At 31.5% G+C, this 18,027-nt stretch overlaps 2 protein-coding genes across 2 annotated transcripts in view; both read left to right on the top strand.

Annotated features, from left to right (window-relative positions):
• The window catches only part of LOC106468683 (RNA-binding protein Musashi homolog 2-like), an 18,374-nt gene extending 2,544 nt beyond the window's left edge, over nt 1–15,830 (top strand). The window contains exons 2-4 of the mRNA XM_013929122.2: nt 7,723–7,817; nt 9,995–10,078; nt 15,773–15,830. Of these exons, the coding sequence (XP_013784576.2) occupies nt 7,723–7,817; nt 9,995–10,078; nt 15,773–15,830 (237 nt within the window). The remainder of the gene's footprint in view (nt 1–7,722; nt 7,818–9,994; nt 10,079–15,772) is intronic.
• A 360-nt stretch (nt 15,831–16,190) lies between these two features.
• LOC106468682 (transcriptional activator protein Pur-beta-like) overlaps nt 16,191–18,027 on the top strand; it is a 22,356-nt gene continuing 20,519 nt past the window's right edge. The window contains exon 1 of the mRNA XM_013929121.2: nt 16,191–16,212. Within this exon, the coding sequence (XP_013784575.1) occupies nt 16,191–16,212 (22 nt within the window). The remainder of the gene's footprint in view (nt 16,213–18,027) is intronic.

The raw sequence follows: 18,027 nt of genomic DNA, 5'->3' as shown, positions 1-18,027 counted from the left end.
AATACTTCAAATGTGGTCTAACCAGTGACCTATACTACGAAATTATAACCTCTTTAGACTTATATTCAACATTTCTGTAGATACAATTTAAAATCCTACTTGCTCTACCACTAGCTACAGCACACTGCTTGGATGGCTTAAGAGACTGATCAACCATTACACCGAGATTCCTTTCTTTCATGACACTGTTAGGGTTATTCCCATCCTAATTATGATAATCCACAAGCATTATCTTGCATTTATTATAATTAAGACTTGTATGCCATTTATTTGCTCAACTCACTAAATTATCTGAATCCTTTTGTAAAGCAGCAGCATCCTCAGCACAGCTAGCAAGTTTAAGTAATTTATTGACCATTCTTTAATCTATGTCATTCATGTAGTTCAAAAAGAGCAAAGGTCCTAAGACTGAGCCCTGAGGTACCCCACTTGTGATATTAATCCAGTTTGATTGAACACCATTTGTAACAACCCACTGTTTTTTCCATCCAGCCACTCTTCTATCCAATTAGCTAACTTATCCCCCAAACCTGTAGAGATAATTTTTTTTACAAACCTCTTATGTGGCACCTTGTCAAATACTTTCTGAAAATCCAGATACACCAAATCTACACCCTTACCCTCATCTACATAAACAGTAACCTTTTCAATGAATGTCAAAAAATTTATAAGGCAAGATTTTCCCTTAGTGAAACCATGTTGACTATCCAATAAAATTCTAAACTTTGTTAAATGACTTTACAAAGCATCTTTTATAAGACTTTCCAAAACTTCTTCCACAACTGATGTGAAACTAATGTGTCTATAATTACTGGGACAATTTTTGTCACCTCCCTTGAAAAGAGGAGTGACATTAGTTAATTTTCAATCCTTTAGCATCTGCCCCCTTTTCAAGGACTTACAAAAATTAGTAGCAAGTGGCTCACATATCCAATTCTTAACCTCCTGAGCCAGATAATATTTCCCCAAGGATTTTCTTGGGGAAATATTATCTGGCTCAGGAGCCTTATCATCTTTTATCATCATTTTTTCTTAACAAGCTCAGAATTAATGCAGTAATCTTGATTGACCTTTTTTCCATCTATCAACTGTTCAAAATGAAGAATACTGCTTAAATTTTCATCAGTAAAAACTGAAGAAAAGGCAGAATTTAATATCCCAGCCACCTCATAATCATCACATACAAGCCTTCCTTTATCATATCTTAAGGGTTCTACCCCATCCTAACATTTTGTTTACCCTTAATGTATTTAAAGAAATCTTTACTGTTAATTTTTACATTCTAAGCCAACCATTTTTTTCATACATCCTTTTTGATGTTCTGATTTCCTGTATCACCAACTTTCTTGATCTTCTATAACCTCTTTAAGTTTATCATCCATATCCTTCTCTGCCCCTTTTGTTTTCCTTCCCTACAATAGTTCTTCATCTGCACAAGCCGAGGGCTGAAATCTGTTGCTCAGTAGAATAGGCTCATTACAGTTAAATCCACTGCTTGTAGCTTTAATAGTACTCTTTCTAATTTCATGAAAGTCATTTTTAGCTGATGTACCCCTTGCATCTCATCTAAAAGCTTAATGTCCTCTTGAAATCCTGTTGCCATTTCCCACAATTTTCACTTCTCTTTATCTGTTGCTTGTACTTTAATTAAAATAGCTTCTTTTCAAACCAACAAACTCCACATACAAATTGCACATCTTTTTTGCTGTTGTGGTATCTCATTTCGTAAACCTATCACCCTGTTATAAAAATAAAACTGCCTTAACTGTAGCCTAGCATATCTTTTCCAAATCTTATACTTGTGCCTTTTCTTCAGTATATGTCACAAAGAAATGAGAGGACGTTATCTTATCAAAATAAAAATATAAAAATAAAACTGCCTTAACTGTAGCCTAGCATATCTTTTCCAAATCTTATACTTGTGCCTTTTCTTCAGTATATGTCACAAAGAAATGAGAGGACGTTATCTTATCAACCCCTCGTATAATCTTTGAAACTTCAATAAGATTACCTCTTACCCATCTTTTCTCAAGAGAAAACATTCAAAAGATCTTAACTTATTCCAATAAGATAACCCTTCCATTCCTGGAATCATTTTAGTAGCCCTCTTCTGAACCTGGCTGGGTTTTGGATTTAGAGCTGAACCAATCAACATAAGTCCTCACATGTGTATAAAGGATGTCTATTCTCTCACTCATCTATACTCTTGTTACTCCATCTGTGTTGTGGGTCACAATGGAGATACTTGCAGATTACTACAATTATTCCCCTTCTTCTCTCCCTCAATGTTCTTATTATTCCGAGGATGTTATTGTGCTTGGGGTGGCTCCTGCCATTTTAATTTGAGTGAGATGGTTTACCTGACAGACATCTTTTCTATGCCAGGTTCATGGATCGATCAATCAATTTCTCACTTTGTTATGGGTCCTGTTGATGGGTTGGGGGGGGGGCAATATTTCCTCTGGTCTCATGAACTTGATGTGAACATGGTATGATCCTCTTTTCTACCCCCACCAGATGGCTGGGTTTTGGATTGTAGTTGACGAGCCACCAGTACGATCCTCTTTCCTACCCCCACATGGATGTCGGTTCCAGTGACTTGGGTTTTGGATGAAGTCGACTTGCTGTGTACGGTTCGTTGCACCCTAGCCACTCTACACCTGGAGGCACATCCTTTTACTCTGACCCACATTTATGTATTATGGGATTGAGATTCATATATTGTGTGGTTAAGATACCTATACAACCATAGTTCTCTTCCTATTGGATGTGCTACTATGTACTTCTGCTCATATCTGTGACACCTTTTTCCACACTGGGCAAAGAGTATACCCGGTACAGAAGTGGCATGGTCTCCCACTTATGATCTTTGACTCCGAAGATCTCCTCTTTGGATGCTTTTGAAGATGCTTCTTATTTTCCTTGCATCGGTATCTCCACCTTTTCGATGTGGGATTCTAGCTATTTATGTGAGCGGATGTGATGTACTGTATCGGAAGTTATAATTTTCCTATATTGAAAATGTATTTCCAATAGGTACTTACCTTATCTCACACTTCCCACCCTTCCTCCCCACTGAAAACCTGTGTTTTCATTTTCTGCCAAAAATAAAAGTGATAGTTTGGTAGAATTGAATAGAGGAAGTCACATAAGTCAAGAGAGTATGTTGCACTCTTATTGGTGGAGGTTTGTTACATGATGATTTGCATGTGAAATGCATTGGAATCAGTCAATTCCAGATGGGTGGGAGCTTCAAGGCTTGTGGCATGGCAAAAAAAAAATTGTGCATATAGAAGGCGGCATTGAATGAGAATAGCTATTTTGATGAGCGAGTTAAGTACCTATCGAAGATACATTTTCAGTACTGGAAAATTATAACTTTAATAGTAGGTTAAACTATTAACATTGTAATGCAAGAAGTATAAGAAATAAAATGGATGACCTTAGAGCACTGGTTGAAACAGAGGATTTTTTTTTATAATGGGAATAACTGAAACCTGGTAACGAGTAAACAGTTTTGGTGACAAAAGTTCTTTGAAATACAGGTTTATAGGTTTTTTAATAGGTATAGAGTACAAAAAAGAAGGGATAAATGGCTTTCATGTAAAATGTGAGCTATAGCCCGTTCAGGTTGAGGATATCAAAGCTATAGCAATGAGGTTGAATCTGTTTGGATTGTCTTAGTGGTTTTAAGGAACGAAAGCTTTTAGTTGTAATTTGTTACAGACCACCAGATGAAACTGATGAAATTAATGAAAAACATTACAGTGAGCTGTAATTACATTCAGCTGTTAATGAGTTCATTATTATGGGAGATTTTAATTTTAAGTACATAGCTTGGGAAATGTAGAGTCATATTGTGAGAGATGCAGGTTTTTAGTAACTGTTCAGGATGGTTTTCTTCACCAATTGGGCAGGGAACCTACTAGGAACAATACTGTTGTTTATTGTTAACATCTATTATAGAAATGTTTGATAGGGTGAGATTGGTGAACATCTGGGTGCAAATAATGATTGCTTAATTAGATTTGATATTTTGCAGCAGGTAGAGATAAAGAATAATGAAATTATGGTTCCAAATTTTTAAAAAAGCAAATTTTGAAGTGATGTGACAAAAATTACTGTGAATTGTGGAACGTAATTGATTGGAGATACTGATCAAATATGGAAAGAGTTTTAAATCTTAAATATTTAGGATAGGCATGTTTTTTATAGAAAAAGGAGTGTCTGTAGGTAAAAATCAGGTTGCCTTAAAAAGGGTATAAAGATTAAAATTAAAGAAAAACTATAAATTTAAGAAGTTTAAATTGACTGCAGTGATGGGAGATTTGGAGGATTATAGAAAATCAAGATAGTTAGTCCAGTGTAAAATAAGGAAATTGAAAAACTATGAAAAAGACTGGCTGAAAAGGTAAAATATGAATAGTATGCATTTCTTTAGATATACTCAGGGTAAGCAAAATGTAAGGATGGAAGAAAGACCTTTCACGGCTGACACAGGAAGGCTAATATATGGTCAATATGGTATGGCTGAGTTATTAAATTTTATTTTTTCTGGAAATTTTACTCGTGAAGATTTAAAGCAATATTCCTTGACCTGAACAGTTGCTAGAGTGAAACAAGATTGAATAAGATTATCACATTCATTCTGAGCTAGTTAAGAATAAATTGGTAAGTTTAAAGGATGACAAAGTTCCTGGGCCAGGTTATATTTACCCTGTGGTTTTGAAGGATATTAAAGATTGGGTGTTTGAGCCACTTGCTACTGTTTTTCCTAAATCCTAGAATAATAGAAACTATGTACTATACTTATCTTAAAATTCAATTGATTTATATATTTAACATTATATTATTGAACTGGTCATGCACTAAATCTCATATTTACAAACTTCTCATTGACTTAGCTATTTTTTCCATGGATAGACCTGCTTTACTCACTCCAACTTCCTCAGAGATTTGTATCCCTAAACCAGTGATTCTATAGAGTGAAACACTAACAAAACAAATGAGAAATAAACATTATAAAGTACAATTTTAATGCAAAGTAAGTGAACAAAACAGAAAAAAAAAATCCACCTTGACACATTTCTCTTCATCATTGAAAAGTGGATGTGTAACAGTTATGAACTTCACAATCGAGATCTACATCAGAGCTTAAGCCATATGCAGTCTGTATCAGGCAAAGTCATCAAGGTCACAATTGTAGTTTAATTCATGTAACAAGATAATCAGTTTACTTTGCTAACTCTGACAAACAAGCATGAATCAGTCAAGGATTGTCCACATTCGTCATCTCTAAGTGTTGTCCTATGTAAAGTAGAGAACATCGTTACATTCACATTTTCTTTGACTTTCCTTACTTTTCATTTCCTCATTGGATAACATCTGTGGAACACACTCCATGTTTCTGGTTTCCTGTTCCCCAAACATTCTAAAGGTACTACAAGTACAAACTTTTGTGACCATTTACTCAGAGACCTTGACCTTAATCACTCTTGGTTACTCATAAACAAGTTTACAGGTGCTGTTGAATGTTCAGTTTACCAATGAAAGCAGCATCATACATCATGCGTGTGACAATTCAGTTGCACTTGCAGCAACCAAATTCCCAATTATTGGACTGCCATGTTGTTGCTGTTAGTTAATTCCTCCTGTAAGTAGGAGACAGATAAATATTAAATTTTAAAATTCAAAAAAATGTGTATACCTCACACATTTATTAATAATACACATCCTTGTTTGCATGTACCTACTTTAGATATATGTGTTAAATTGTGTGGAATTATATTTTACTATTTTTGGAAAAATAAAAATTTTGGAGAAATAAAAATTAGTTCCAAGAAGGCTACCACCAGAAGTAAATAAGATTGTTGATGCAAGATGATACTTATAATGCAAATTTCATAAGTGTTTAATGCTTACATGGCTTGTTTCACACAAATTTTGAACAAAAAACATTTTTCAGCATTCTTAATTTAAAACATTTAACTGATTAGTGATTATGTAACTAAGCATTAGTAGTACATCTTAAACATCCTACTACCTAACCTGCTGTGGAGCTCATCTTTAGCATATAATTCACTCTTACCCAAGAAATTAGCCCACCTATTGCTCTAAGGATATCACTGATAATCTTTTATTTAAGACTTAAATCCTGCTAAGTTATTAATACCAACATCCAGCTCAAGGGAGTTCTTCTGAAAGGGCCACATGTCTATTTCTATCCCTAAACCTGCGAGTTAGTTGTGTAACATTTCTTATTATCATGAAAGAAGCTGTAGTATTTCTATAAATAAACATAATAAAACCTTAAAATTTGCACGTACATCTGCGTAACAATTCTGCATTTTAGTTGAGCATATATATAGTTATATATATATATATATGTTAGTTTTACAGCTTTCTTGAAACTAGATTAGTTATTCACATTGGTAGCTTCTGAAAGATGGCAGATATCTTACTCTTATCATAAACAGTCAGTGACACTTATAAGCATTTTAAGTTTAAAACTGATTAAAAAATTATGCTTCCCAATTTTTTATTCTGGTACATTTTATGAATACCAAAGCCTTGCAAATTTTATGTAACGGGTTAATTGACACAAACTTCCATGCATGTCTGAAACTAATGTAAAAACAAAACCAGACACCAGAATTTCTATAGAAGCATCAGAAAAGTAATTATTAAAGGACGTTTTTGCACAGAGAGAAGACTATACAAGAATTTCTATCCTCAAAGATTATGTTGCAAACTTTCTTTATGATGAAAATATTTCTTCATTTGCAGGATTGCTTATTTGAACTTGACAGTCACAGAGAAGAATGTTTCTTTGATGCTTGTGTGTAATTACATTTATCATGTCTTGTAATATGGGAGTATTTTTATTCTATAATTTTGAAGATGCAACTCTCTTTTTTGTGTAATGTTGTAGAAATTATTAAGGTGTGTGTGTTTATATATATATATAATACCTTTGTGTAAGCACAATAGATCATACAATTCATACAACTTGTTAACCTTATGTATATGGATGTGGTTCAAAGTGTACATGCCATGACCTTTTACAAAGTGTCATTCAACATGGTATTATGCATTTAATGTCAGAGTTATCAATTACTTATTTTTCCCTACATTGCTGATTTAACAACAATTCATGGTAGAGGAGAGTAAATACCAGATACAGTATACAGAGATACTGAAAAAATATAGATATGTATTTTGAAGGTTCTAGAGGTTATGCAAATTCAATATACAAATTGTATGATGAACAAAAGTATGTTTCTTCTTAATGTGAACATCACCTTACATTCTGACTTTTTAAAATTCTGAATCAGACTGACATAAGTTCACAGACATATCTTGAGTACAAATACTTGGGTAACATGTCTGATTTTTTTTATGTACAACAGACCTGTACATCTTACTTAAAGCTTGCTGTATTTTGTGTAGCTACATATAGTAAATCAGAATTATAGTAAACATTCTCCAATATGGGGTTGGTACAACGGACTGAGCCCATGCACATTCAGTTAACAAATACAAAGTGTGCTAAACTCACATTAGGCATGTTTTGCTCTCCACATTACTCAGTATTTTACAAATTACCATTCAACTTTTTCAAGTATCCTCTCCCGGCTTTACCCCTATTAATTTTAGATCTTATTAACAATAGATCTTTGATTGTAATGGTGTAGGAAGTTGAAGGTTTGTCCTGTTTTATAGGTAACAAAGAAAGAACTAGCAGATCACTTCAGTCAGTTTGGAACAGTAGTACAGTGTGTTATTGTACAAGATCACATTAAGAAAAGACCAAAAGGGTAGGTGCTTTTTTTTTTTTAGAAAGAAAATTATAATTGTTTTAAGTATGTACATACGAGTTAGTTTGAAAAAGATGTTATTGAGGTGACATTTTGTTCTGTGAAGAACTGGTGTAATAAAAGTTCTTTGCTTGCTTTCTGAAAATTAATTTAAGATTTTAGCATCACAGATGCATTTTAAATGTTAACAAAAAATGCTTGAATTATGTTTAACATGGGATCTCTCGCTCAACCAGAAGTGAAATACTGATCCTGGGTGGCAGATTAAGGAACAAAAAATTCTGGTAATTGTCTCTTTGAGATGTTGCAAACACTGTTGAAAAGTCTGGAATTTTCTAACTCTAAATGTGTAATCTATATGTTGGTAGCTTATTTCAGTGTTTTGGAGTAGCCACACTATCTTACCAGCAATGGTCACATAGAGTAATTGATTATCTCTTCTTTTTTTTTATCAACTAAAATGATGTAACCTTTGTCTGTTTGATGTTGGAGACCTAGTTTTTTGATCTTCTGATCTGGCAGAAGGCTACTACTACTGCTACTATCATTACTTGCTCTTCTCAACATCAAACCTATTTTTGGGTGCCTCCACAGTTTCTTTGGCCTTGATAGATGTGTTTGCTTCAACAAGGGCTATTGAAAAGTACATCATGATTGTATCCACAGTGGCTGCTCAGGTAGCAAATTTAACATCTTGGAATCTTGTGAAGGGGTAATTCAGGAGAATGATGGTAACAGGCAGGAGAGTAACAAACTTCCAGTTACAGTAATCAAGGCTTCGAGCTGTCTGTTGAAAATCTCCTGGACTCTTGTCTCAAAAATAGATGAAATGATGGGTGAAGAAAAAATAGGATTACATAATGAACTCATCAGTTAGACCATTAACTATGGCATTTCTGCTGCTGATGTGGCCAGTCATAAATTAGTCAATTTTTATTAGATGTGGAAACTGTAAATTGTAATCATGTTATCTCATTGTATGATACATCCTGTACAAGTTTCACAAAAACCGGATAAATATTGTATTTTTTATATCTGACCCCTATCACTCATCAAGACATCTCTGAATGAGGGAAATGCCTGTGTTAAAATGTTTCTGCACTAGTTTTTTTTGTTAACATTATTGAGTTACAATATATTTGTAAAGGTTCTGGAACGTTTTACTTGTATACAACAATATTTTTAAAATTTAGTACTATTATTAAATCATTTATTTTAATGAAAATTTACAGAAAGGTTGTTTTGTACAACTTACTTTTAATTTGGTCTTATTGTTTAATCATGTTTTTTATAATGTGGTTTTTGTGAATTAAAAAAAAATTCATATAGATTAGAGATTTACAAATATGTGAAACTAGGTTATTTTTCTCAGATGCATTTTGAATTTAATATTTCAGTTTGAGTACAAAAGCCCAAAAGTGAAGTGCCTCATTTAGGTGGGGTAAAGTAATAGAAATTTTAAATGTAAATACTTCTTAAGGAGAATATTGCTAACAGCAAATAGTCTTATAAGAGTATAAATCAAATCTGTAGTCTTGAGCTGATTATAAGTAGTTTGCTACCTAATGACAACTAACATTATTTATTGCATTATAAATAGTATTTAAATTCAGTGAAAATATTTTAGTGTCAGATAAGTGTGTATGTACAGAAGTTATATACACTAAAGATCATATAGTTGGATATTTGCAGTATGTGTACACTTAGAGTAGTTGTTTTATATTATTTTAGTCCTTAAGTGTGACTGTTATCTTTGAGAATTTATTTCTAGTTATATGAAGTTCTTGAGTAACTTAGTAAAACTTATGCTTGATATGCAAATAATTAGTTAATAATTGGCTTATTTATAACTATTGGTATTAACTCCTAGTCAAAGAAAGCTACCTACTTAAATCAAAACTAAAAATTTACCCAATTATGAGTGTGTCTAATTAAATTTACTTATCTCATATTCTTAGTTATAAAGATTAGAATGCATTATTTCATCAGTTGGTATTTTTGGACGTAAACCCAGTAAAAACTCATGGGTCCAGCCAGCTTAGGAGATATAGGTTAGTCCTAAATTCATATATAAAGCTAAAAATGTAAAACAATCTCTATAATAAAAAACTATAAACTAGATATTTATTAAAGTTGTAAAAATCAGGTGATAGCCTACACTATGTACTCTTCTTTAGTTATGGTTTCATCACATTTTCAAAACCAGAGGAAGCAGTAAGGGCAAAAAATGCTTCACTAGAACAATTGCGTCTTGACTGTAGGTAGGTGTTCCATGTTATTGGGTTTATTATCGTAACATACAAAACAGTTTTATGTATTCATTTAGATAACTTTCCCAGGTGTATACTTTTCTTGCCATTTTCATTTTTGAAAATTATGTTGCATATATTTTCTTCTTAATAAATCATTTGGAAGCTACTTGTATATCCAAGAAAAAGTAATAAGACTTAAAACCATAGATATTTGTTTTTATTGCATATACTTTATTTTTGTTAATTCTATCGACACTGGTCAAAGGCCATGTCATCGCGTTTGTTGACTCTCATTCAAAATTTTATTGAACTATTATTTTAGGAATTTATGCCAATAAGTTTGGTATCCAATTGTAGATTATAATTAAAATTTTAGTATTATACATTAGTTAATTTCTTAATTTAAAAGTAAATATTAAAGAAACACACTAGAATATTGATTTTTGTGTTTCACGTGGTATGTTGAATGCAGCATTGGTTCAAATTAGATGTTTGTGACATCCAAATACAAATTCTATAGTTTCTTATGAATTAAAAACTAAAATTATTAATATTGACAAGCTAGAATATAAAATGAGAACCTCATCTCTTTTCTATTTGCTGAGATATTGCTACATTTACTGAATCAAATATAGTAGCCCCACCCATCTTTTTCCATTTTTTTGGAAATGCTTTCGTACACCTACTTCTGTCTATGATGTGTGAATAACCAATCAAAAGCTCAGAATGTCCCCTAGTGGCTTTCTCAGCCTCTTTGAAGTATTCGGGCAGCAAACTTTCTTTTCATGCAAGATTCGAAGCAAAAAGGTAAGATTTTAATAAGCTCGAAATTTCATATGTTTTTAGACCCAAATACAGCTTAGTTACTAAGTTTGATAAATTATAATGGAATTCTATGGTATTGATATAGTAATTCATAATTTTTGGTTATTTCAAAATGTATGTATATATATAAAACCTAAAAAAAATTTTGTTTCACATCCGCCACATGCAAAATTTGATAAGGCTTAACAACATGAGTGCACGTGTGCCATGTCATTGTAACTTCTGTATTGTTAGCCAGGCATGGCTGAAAGGTCAATATAATAAAAATAATATATATATATATATATAATGTTATGAGATTTAAGCTATTTACACTAAACATTTGTGTTTTTATGTTATAATCTGTAGTCACTCAAAAAAAAAGCATAATTTAAATTCATTTCCTAATTTTTTTATGGTAGTTACATAGCTGGTCAAATTGACAAATCCCATAGAGTTAAGGCAGAAAAAATAAAGTTTTGCTGAAAATAAACATTCAAAATGTATTTAGGAGGTTTGGAGATTACACAAATAATATTTGAGATTTTTGGAATGAACAGTAGTTATAACATGAAAATCAATTTGCACTTGGACTGGTAATGAAACAGACTCGATATTTTCACAAACAAATCTATAAAAAATATACTTCATTAAAAAATCTGATTTTTATATATGAAACACTTGTAATCTATACTAAAAGTCTACCAAATTTTGTGAAGATACTTTCATAAGAGGTTAATTTGAAAAGTTTGTATAAGGGATTAAAGAAAAGTAAGAAAGTGAATTTAAAAATTGACCTAGTGTTAGTAAACAAAAGGTGGTGAGAAAATAGGCATTTTCTTTTCCCCTTGAAAGACTGTGGCTATTGAAGGTCTGCTTTATTGTATTTGTTGTTTTTTAGTCATGTCAAAAAATAGGTTTATAACATTTTAAAACTTCTCTACTGAATTAGATTCTGTAAAAGGCTGAATCTATTGACATTATTTCTTTTATTAAATAAAAGTGACTCAGTTTTGCTGTATCACGTTGTAGAAAATGAGTTTCAACACTGAAATGTAAAGCAATGCACATTGATGAAATTTTATAATGGGCCATTGGCTCTTTAGATAAAACTCATTAGTTGATGTTATATGTCTTGACTTTTGGAAGCTTTGTATAAGGTATTTCACAATAGCTTAATTAATACGTTGTATGCTTATGAAATATTTTTAAATTTTAGAGGTTGATAGAAAATCAGCTTATTGGTAGAAAGCAAAGGCTAGTAATATTAAATTTTGGAAGATTGTTACAGAATGTCCTGAAGATGCTTGTCAGGATCAAATGCTGCATGACCATAGCCATATAAACTTGCTTCCTCGGTTATGTCATTTTAAACTTCAAAAGCAACAAAATAATCTTTAAGCTTAACAATAAGAGCAGTGTATGCTAGGGGCATACCACTGAACATGCTGAAAGTACGTACTGGTTAACTGCCTTCTGGTACATGCATGTCTGTCTTTGCAACTTTTAATCCAGTATTAACTGTTGACCATGTAATGAATGTAGAATTTGAAAATCTTGATGATATACAGATGCAAGCAGCAGAAACATACTCTCTTCACTTTATATAGCACACAATCTACAAAATGGCTAGCAAAAAAAAATGTTGCGCTGGAGGCCAGTCATATGAATAAGTATTTTTTAATGTGATTGGGTGACTTAAAAGTGAGTTTGAATCAGTAAAGAGTCGCTTCTTCTGATGAGATTGCCACACTTAGAAAAGCTATACAGTATAGTTGAACAGAATCCTGAAAAAATTGAGAACAAGAGTGGGGAGATGGTTAAGACCGGGAAAACAGCTCTAAGAAGTAGATGGAGAAGAACCCTGTCAAATACCAAGAACAGTTGAAATAACATTTTTGTAAAAATACATTTTTGTTAAGTTGTATCAAAACGTAGTGCATTTTACAGTAAAATTGTCAATTTTGATAATGTTCTATTATACTGTTATTGAATGTTGTTCAAGTTTTCAATCTATCTGTTTAGTATAGGTAGTAACAAGTACTACCTTCAATTTATGTTTATATTAAAAAGAAGTGAAAAGAAATTATTTTGCAAAATAACTATTTATTGTAGTGTCTTACTGTTGTGTTACCAGTAACAATCTCTTAATTATATTGATTACATTTTTGACTGCAAATAATCATTTGTTTGAAAGACACCTCAAAACATAACATGTGGGCATCCAAGGGACCATTTGGTTCTTCAAGGTTGTACCTACAGAGAGAGAGACACACCTTTGAGAAAAGCCAGAAATATAAACCCATCCATTATTTCTCAGGAAATATATATAAAGTGTTGGCCTCCACTGCTGCTGACTACAACTCACTTCATAGGGCAATTACCATCTTAGAAAAATAAAACTATTTCCAAATCTTAAAGTTGTAACCAATTATCATATTGTCTGTGGAATGCAACAAAGAATTCAGTGTCCTTTATCCTATAAATCCCCTGGATAATCTTGTAAACTTCAATAAGGTCACCTCTAACCCATATTTTCTAAGAGAAAATACCTATCCTTATGTAACCCTTCCTCCCTGGAATTATCATTGTAATCCTCTGCTGAATCCATTCCAATAAATCAATATCATTTCTTAGGTAAGGATACCGAAACTGTATGCAGTATTCCAAGTGACTGCTAATTTTCAAAATAATAATTGCCATATGAATTGTAGGAAGTATAAATTATCATTGTGTGTGATTTTTGTTTTTTGGTTATTGAAAATAACAGTAACTTGCATCACTGGATTAGTGGTATTTGTATATGACAAATCTCATTTTATTTTAGAGTTGCTTTTATTGTTTCTTGTTTATGCATGAGTGTGTGTGTGATAGATTAATGTTAATGTGCCAAGTAGATTCCCATTGCTTTGATATTTCATATATTTCTTCTACATAACAATGGTCATCATGTCAGTTATGAATGATTACTAATTTTGTTTTCCTTTTTGAGAACACTTCCAACACTGGCACACTATTACGTATGTATTATTCTGTAGCTGCCTACTTCTTTAAATAAAACTTAAATTATTTTATATATTGAAATATCAACTTGATAGGATAGTTATGGCAACAAAAAGTTTAGAAAAGCTACATGTAGATGCAACAACTTAAAAAAGTAGTTGTAAAAACAAGTCTCGTGTGTATATATAAAAGGATAAACATAATAAAAGCAACAGTGAACTTCTTACCGGTTATTCTAATATTTGGAGTGTAAGCAACAAAACAGATGATTAAAGGGTTCTAGTTGAAACAGAGAACTACAGTCGTATGGGAATTATTGAAACTTGGTGAGATTTGTAGAATATAATAGGAAATATTTTGAAATTCCCTGGCCAATGTTATAAGTTATTTAATAGTGATAGAATTTTTAAGTGAGGGTTAGGTTAGGCAGGGAATAATGAAATAAAATTATATTCACTCAAGGGAAAGTTGCATTTCCTCATGAATTTTTGTTGTTGTTGTTGTTGTTTTGTCTTTTAATCCATGCAATATCTTAACATTCATTGGTCATAAAAAAAAATACAGATGGTCCATCCATTCTGGATTGAGAAAGCTAGACTATAAAGATGAAATTCCTCAAGTAAAGTTAAGTTTCGCAGAAGTCTGGGAATGTAATATTTTAATCCCTGTCTTTATACAAAGGATGAACTGCTAAGATTGAATATACAAAGAAATTATTGTCAAGAGATTAAATTTATACGAGTTACAGTAAAGGAGTTTCTAGAATAATAGCTTGTTTATTGGCAGTTCTTATAGTCCACTCGAAAAGACAGAAGGGGTAAATTATAAAATATATAGTGAGATCAGGGCTGCTACTAAAAAGACTACTGGTACAATAATTATTGGAGATTAATTCCATACACTGCTTGAGAATAGAATGTGTGGTTTCAAACGGTAAGATGGTAAAGAGTCACATGGAAGTTATGCCATTTTGGATTTATTGTTCACCACTAATGCTTCAGTAGGAGAACATTTGGGGAAGAGAGATTATTGCATAATGAGGTTCTTTGTTTTGCTTCACAATGAAGTAAAAAGGTATGAAAGTTCTTAATTTTCAAAAAGTCATTTTTGAGTTCATGAGACAAGATTTATAATTTTTTTAGTGAATTGGGAGAGATTTGGGAAATATTTGAAAATAATTTTAGTTCAAGATAAGTATTTTCTGAAAAACTGGTTCATTAAGATCTAAAAGAGAAAAATCACAGATAAATGCTACAAGTTTAAGGTGTTTAAATTGAAAAATAGGATTGAAGATTAACATAACTATGTGAAAGCTATGGATTTGCCTAAAAAAAGAAATTAAGAAGTCTAAAATAGTTTAAGTGAAATAGCTAGATGATAATGTTGTCAAAACAATGAGTGTTTTACCTAAGTGAAAGGTAAGCAAAATGTTTGAATGATGATTAAGCACTAAAGGTTTTCTTATTCCAAAGTTATTTATTGTTGAAGACAATGAGATGACAGCTTTTAAATGTTCTCTTCTGGAGGTCATTTTGCAAAAATACATGTTTTTGTTAAAAAAAAGTATTTGACCTAATTTTTCTTTTATAGATAATCTAGACATTTCCAACTTGCCAAAGGGATCATTATTGTCAACTATAGAAGAACATATAGTCACAATTTTGTTTCTAAATTATGCAGTAATCCCCACTGATAATGTTAATAATGTTTTTATTTAAAACATATCAAAATTCAGTTTGAAATAATTAAATAACAAGTAAGCCAGTTTATTTATGTACATTGAATGGGATAAACATAAAAATGATATTCAACAAACAGGACTTGAGCCATCAGAATATTTTGGAGTCACCTACCATACTGAAAAAGCTGAAACATGATTGTCTTTTCTTTTAATAGGCAGTTGCAGACCATTAAAGCTCTCAAACCTACCCATCCACCACACTCACTAAACTAAGCTTATCTGGTTTCATGAATATTTTAACTAATGTACCTAAAAATGTAACTAAAAAAACATGATATATCTATTAAAACATAATTTAAAAACTAACATTAACAAGACACCTTTATTAAGGTTAAGCACTTTTCAGCCATGTTTTACTATATATATGTATATATTCCTGTGTCTAGTTTAAGCAGTTATACTTGTTGATGACAAAATCTTCTTCAAACACTGGACATTTGTAACTGTGTTAAATTTGTAGTAGGTTTAACTGGTAACAAAGAAATCTATCTCTAAATTATATAAGCTTACCTTATCTAATGTCTTCTCACTGAAATGTTTTCTGTAGCTTTCAAACACTTTTACAATTCACAAATGAAAGCAACATTTGCAGAAGGTATACAAAAAAAACCTTAAACCTATATATTTACTATGATGTAATAGTTTAATTCCTGCTTTATCCAATCATATTTAATATATAGCTGTTTCTAAAGATGCTTCATTAGTAAATGATCAGAGTACTTAAAGTGGTACCATAACAAGGTGGCGACGATGGCCTGTCCAAAAACTAAACGAAACTTGAAAATCAACATATGGTATATATTTTATCAAGGGGTGGTAGTTTCTTAGAAGAAATAGTTATTCTTTGAAATGGTCAGAAAAATTCAAATAAAATTGACAATTGAGTTATTTATAAGCAAAACTCTTTTCAACTGTGGAGAAATGGAAATAAGAACTTTGTCCCGAATTACACTAAGTGAATGTTGGGAAATGACAAAATACCAATTTTAAAATATGTCCAAGTTAAAATCATTGAAATTTACTAAGAAATAACATGTAAAATTGACTTGAAAATTTTTATCTCAAATTATAGAAGACAAGAGGAAATACTATTTTTAGAATTCAGGTACAATGTACAACAACTTAGAATTAAGTTACTTTTTCAATCCTAAACTATGTACACAAAAATATACACCAATTATTCATCTGCATTGAGTAATGTTAAGATTTATTAACTTATGACTGACCTGTTGCAACAATACTGTGTACACTTTTTCAGAGTTTGGTATCCCAGACAATTCAGTATTGTTTAGAATGTTCACAAATGTTTCTATGACAATGTTGGAGCCATAGGTATTGTATCTTTAACTATGTGATTATTCACTTGTTTTTCAACCAACAAGGGGGAGGTAATACTTCATTTTATTTATTAAGCAAATGTATATTTAGCCAAATTTAAAATGTAGCATTTTCTAAATATTTTTTAATGAAAAACATTTAAAGTCAAACAATACAAAAATTACGATGACATCAGTTTATTTTGAAAAAAAAGCTTTCAATAGTAATAACTGTTACAAAATTTGAAAAACACTAGGGAATGAGTAAAGATAAGAATAGAAAGTCTATTCGTATAATTTAGTATTATAATGTTAACATCTAACAATAATACTAATTTTTCCATGCTGGGTGTAGTAATGTTTCATTTTTGCAATGATGATATGATACCAGTTACGTTTTTAACATCTAGATTTGTAACATGGTGATGAGACTTTCAATATTATAATATAGTACTATGGATTAATCAGTGTCAGCCATACAGGTCTGCAATTTCAAAACTTGTAAGCTTTTTTTTTTTATGTTGTAAGCTAAATATTGGCTAAAGGATGCATGACATTAAGATGAAAAATTTTAGTAATGTGAGGCTTTAAAGTTCTAACAATCTTAACATCAAAATTTCTAATAAACTCAGTGAGTAGATTAAAAACACAAGGTTAGCCATGAAGTTGTACCATTTTATTTTTATGTTAATGTAGTACAGTTATTGTGGCTGTGAACATTCCCTACAAGTTATCACAGTGTTTAAGCTTATAGAAATGTTAAAGGAGGAAATAAACTGATTTATTACATAGTCTGGATGTCGAATAATTTTAAAGAATCATCAAACAAAACAATGTTTCAACACTTATTTCTTCATTTCTAGTAATGTGATTGATATTGTTACGACAGTGGAAGTCACGTGATGCTGGTATCGTGTGTGATGAGTTTCTCGAATGATGGGGGAAGTCTGAGTGTGTTGGAGATGCCCTCTTCATTAGTATATAAGCCTGGCAGAGAAAGCCAGCGGGGAAATTTAAATGAAGAGAGAGCAGTAGTTACTTTGAGTTCCATGAATTTATGATTCTGTTAGTTTCGAGCTAGTGAGCCGTAAAGT

This window comes from Limulus polyphemus, unplaced genomic scaffold (assembly GCF_000517525.1).
Source record: "Limulus polyphemus unplaced genomic scaffold, Limulus_polyphemus-2.1.2 Scaffold3111, whole genome shotgun sequence".
In the NCBI taxonomy this organism is placed as follows: Eukaryota; Metazoa; Arthropoda; class Merostomata; order Xiphosura; family Limulidae; genus Limulus; species Limulus polyphemus.
The sequence above is the reverse complement of the archived record's forward strand: the minus strand, read 5'-3'. Positions and strand labels throughout refer to the sequence as shown.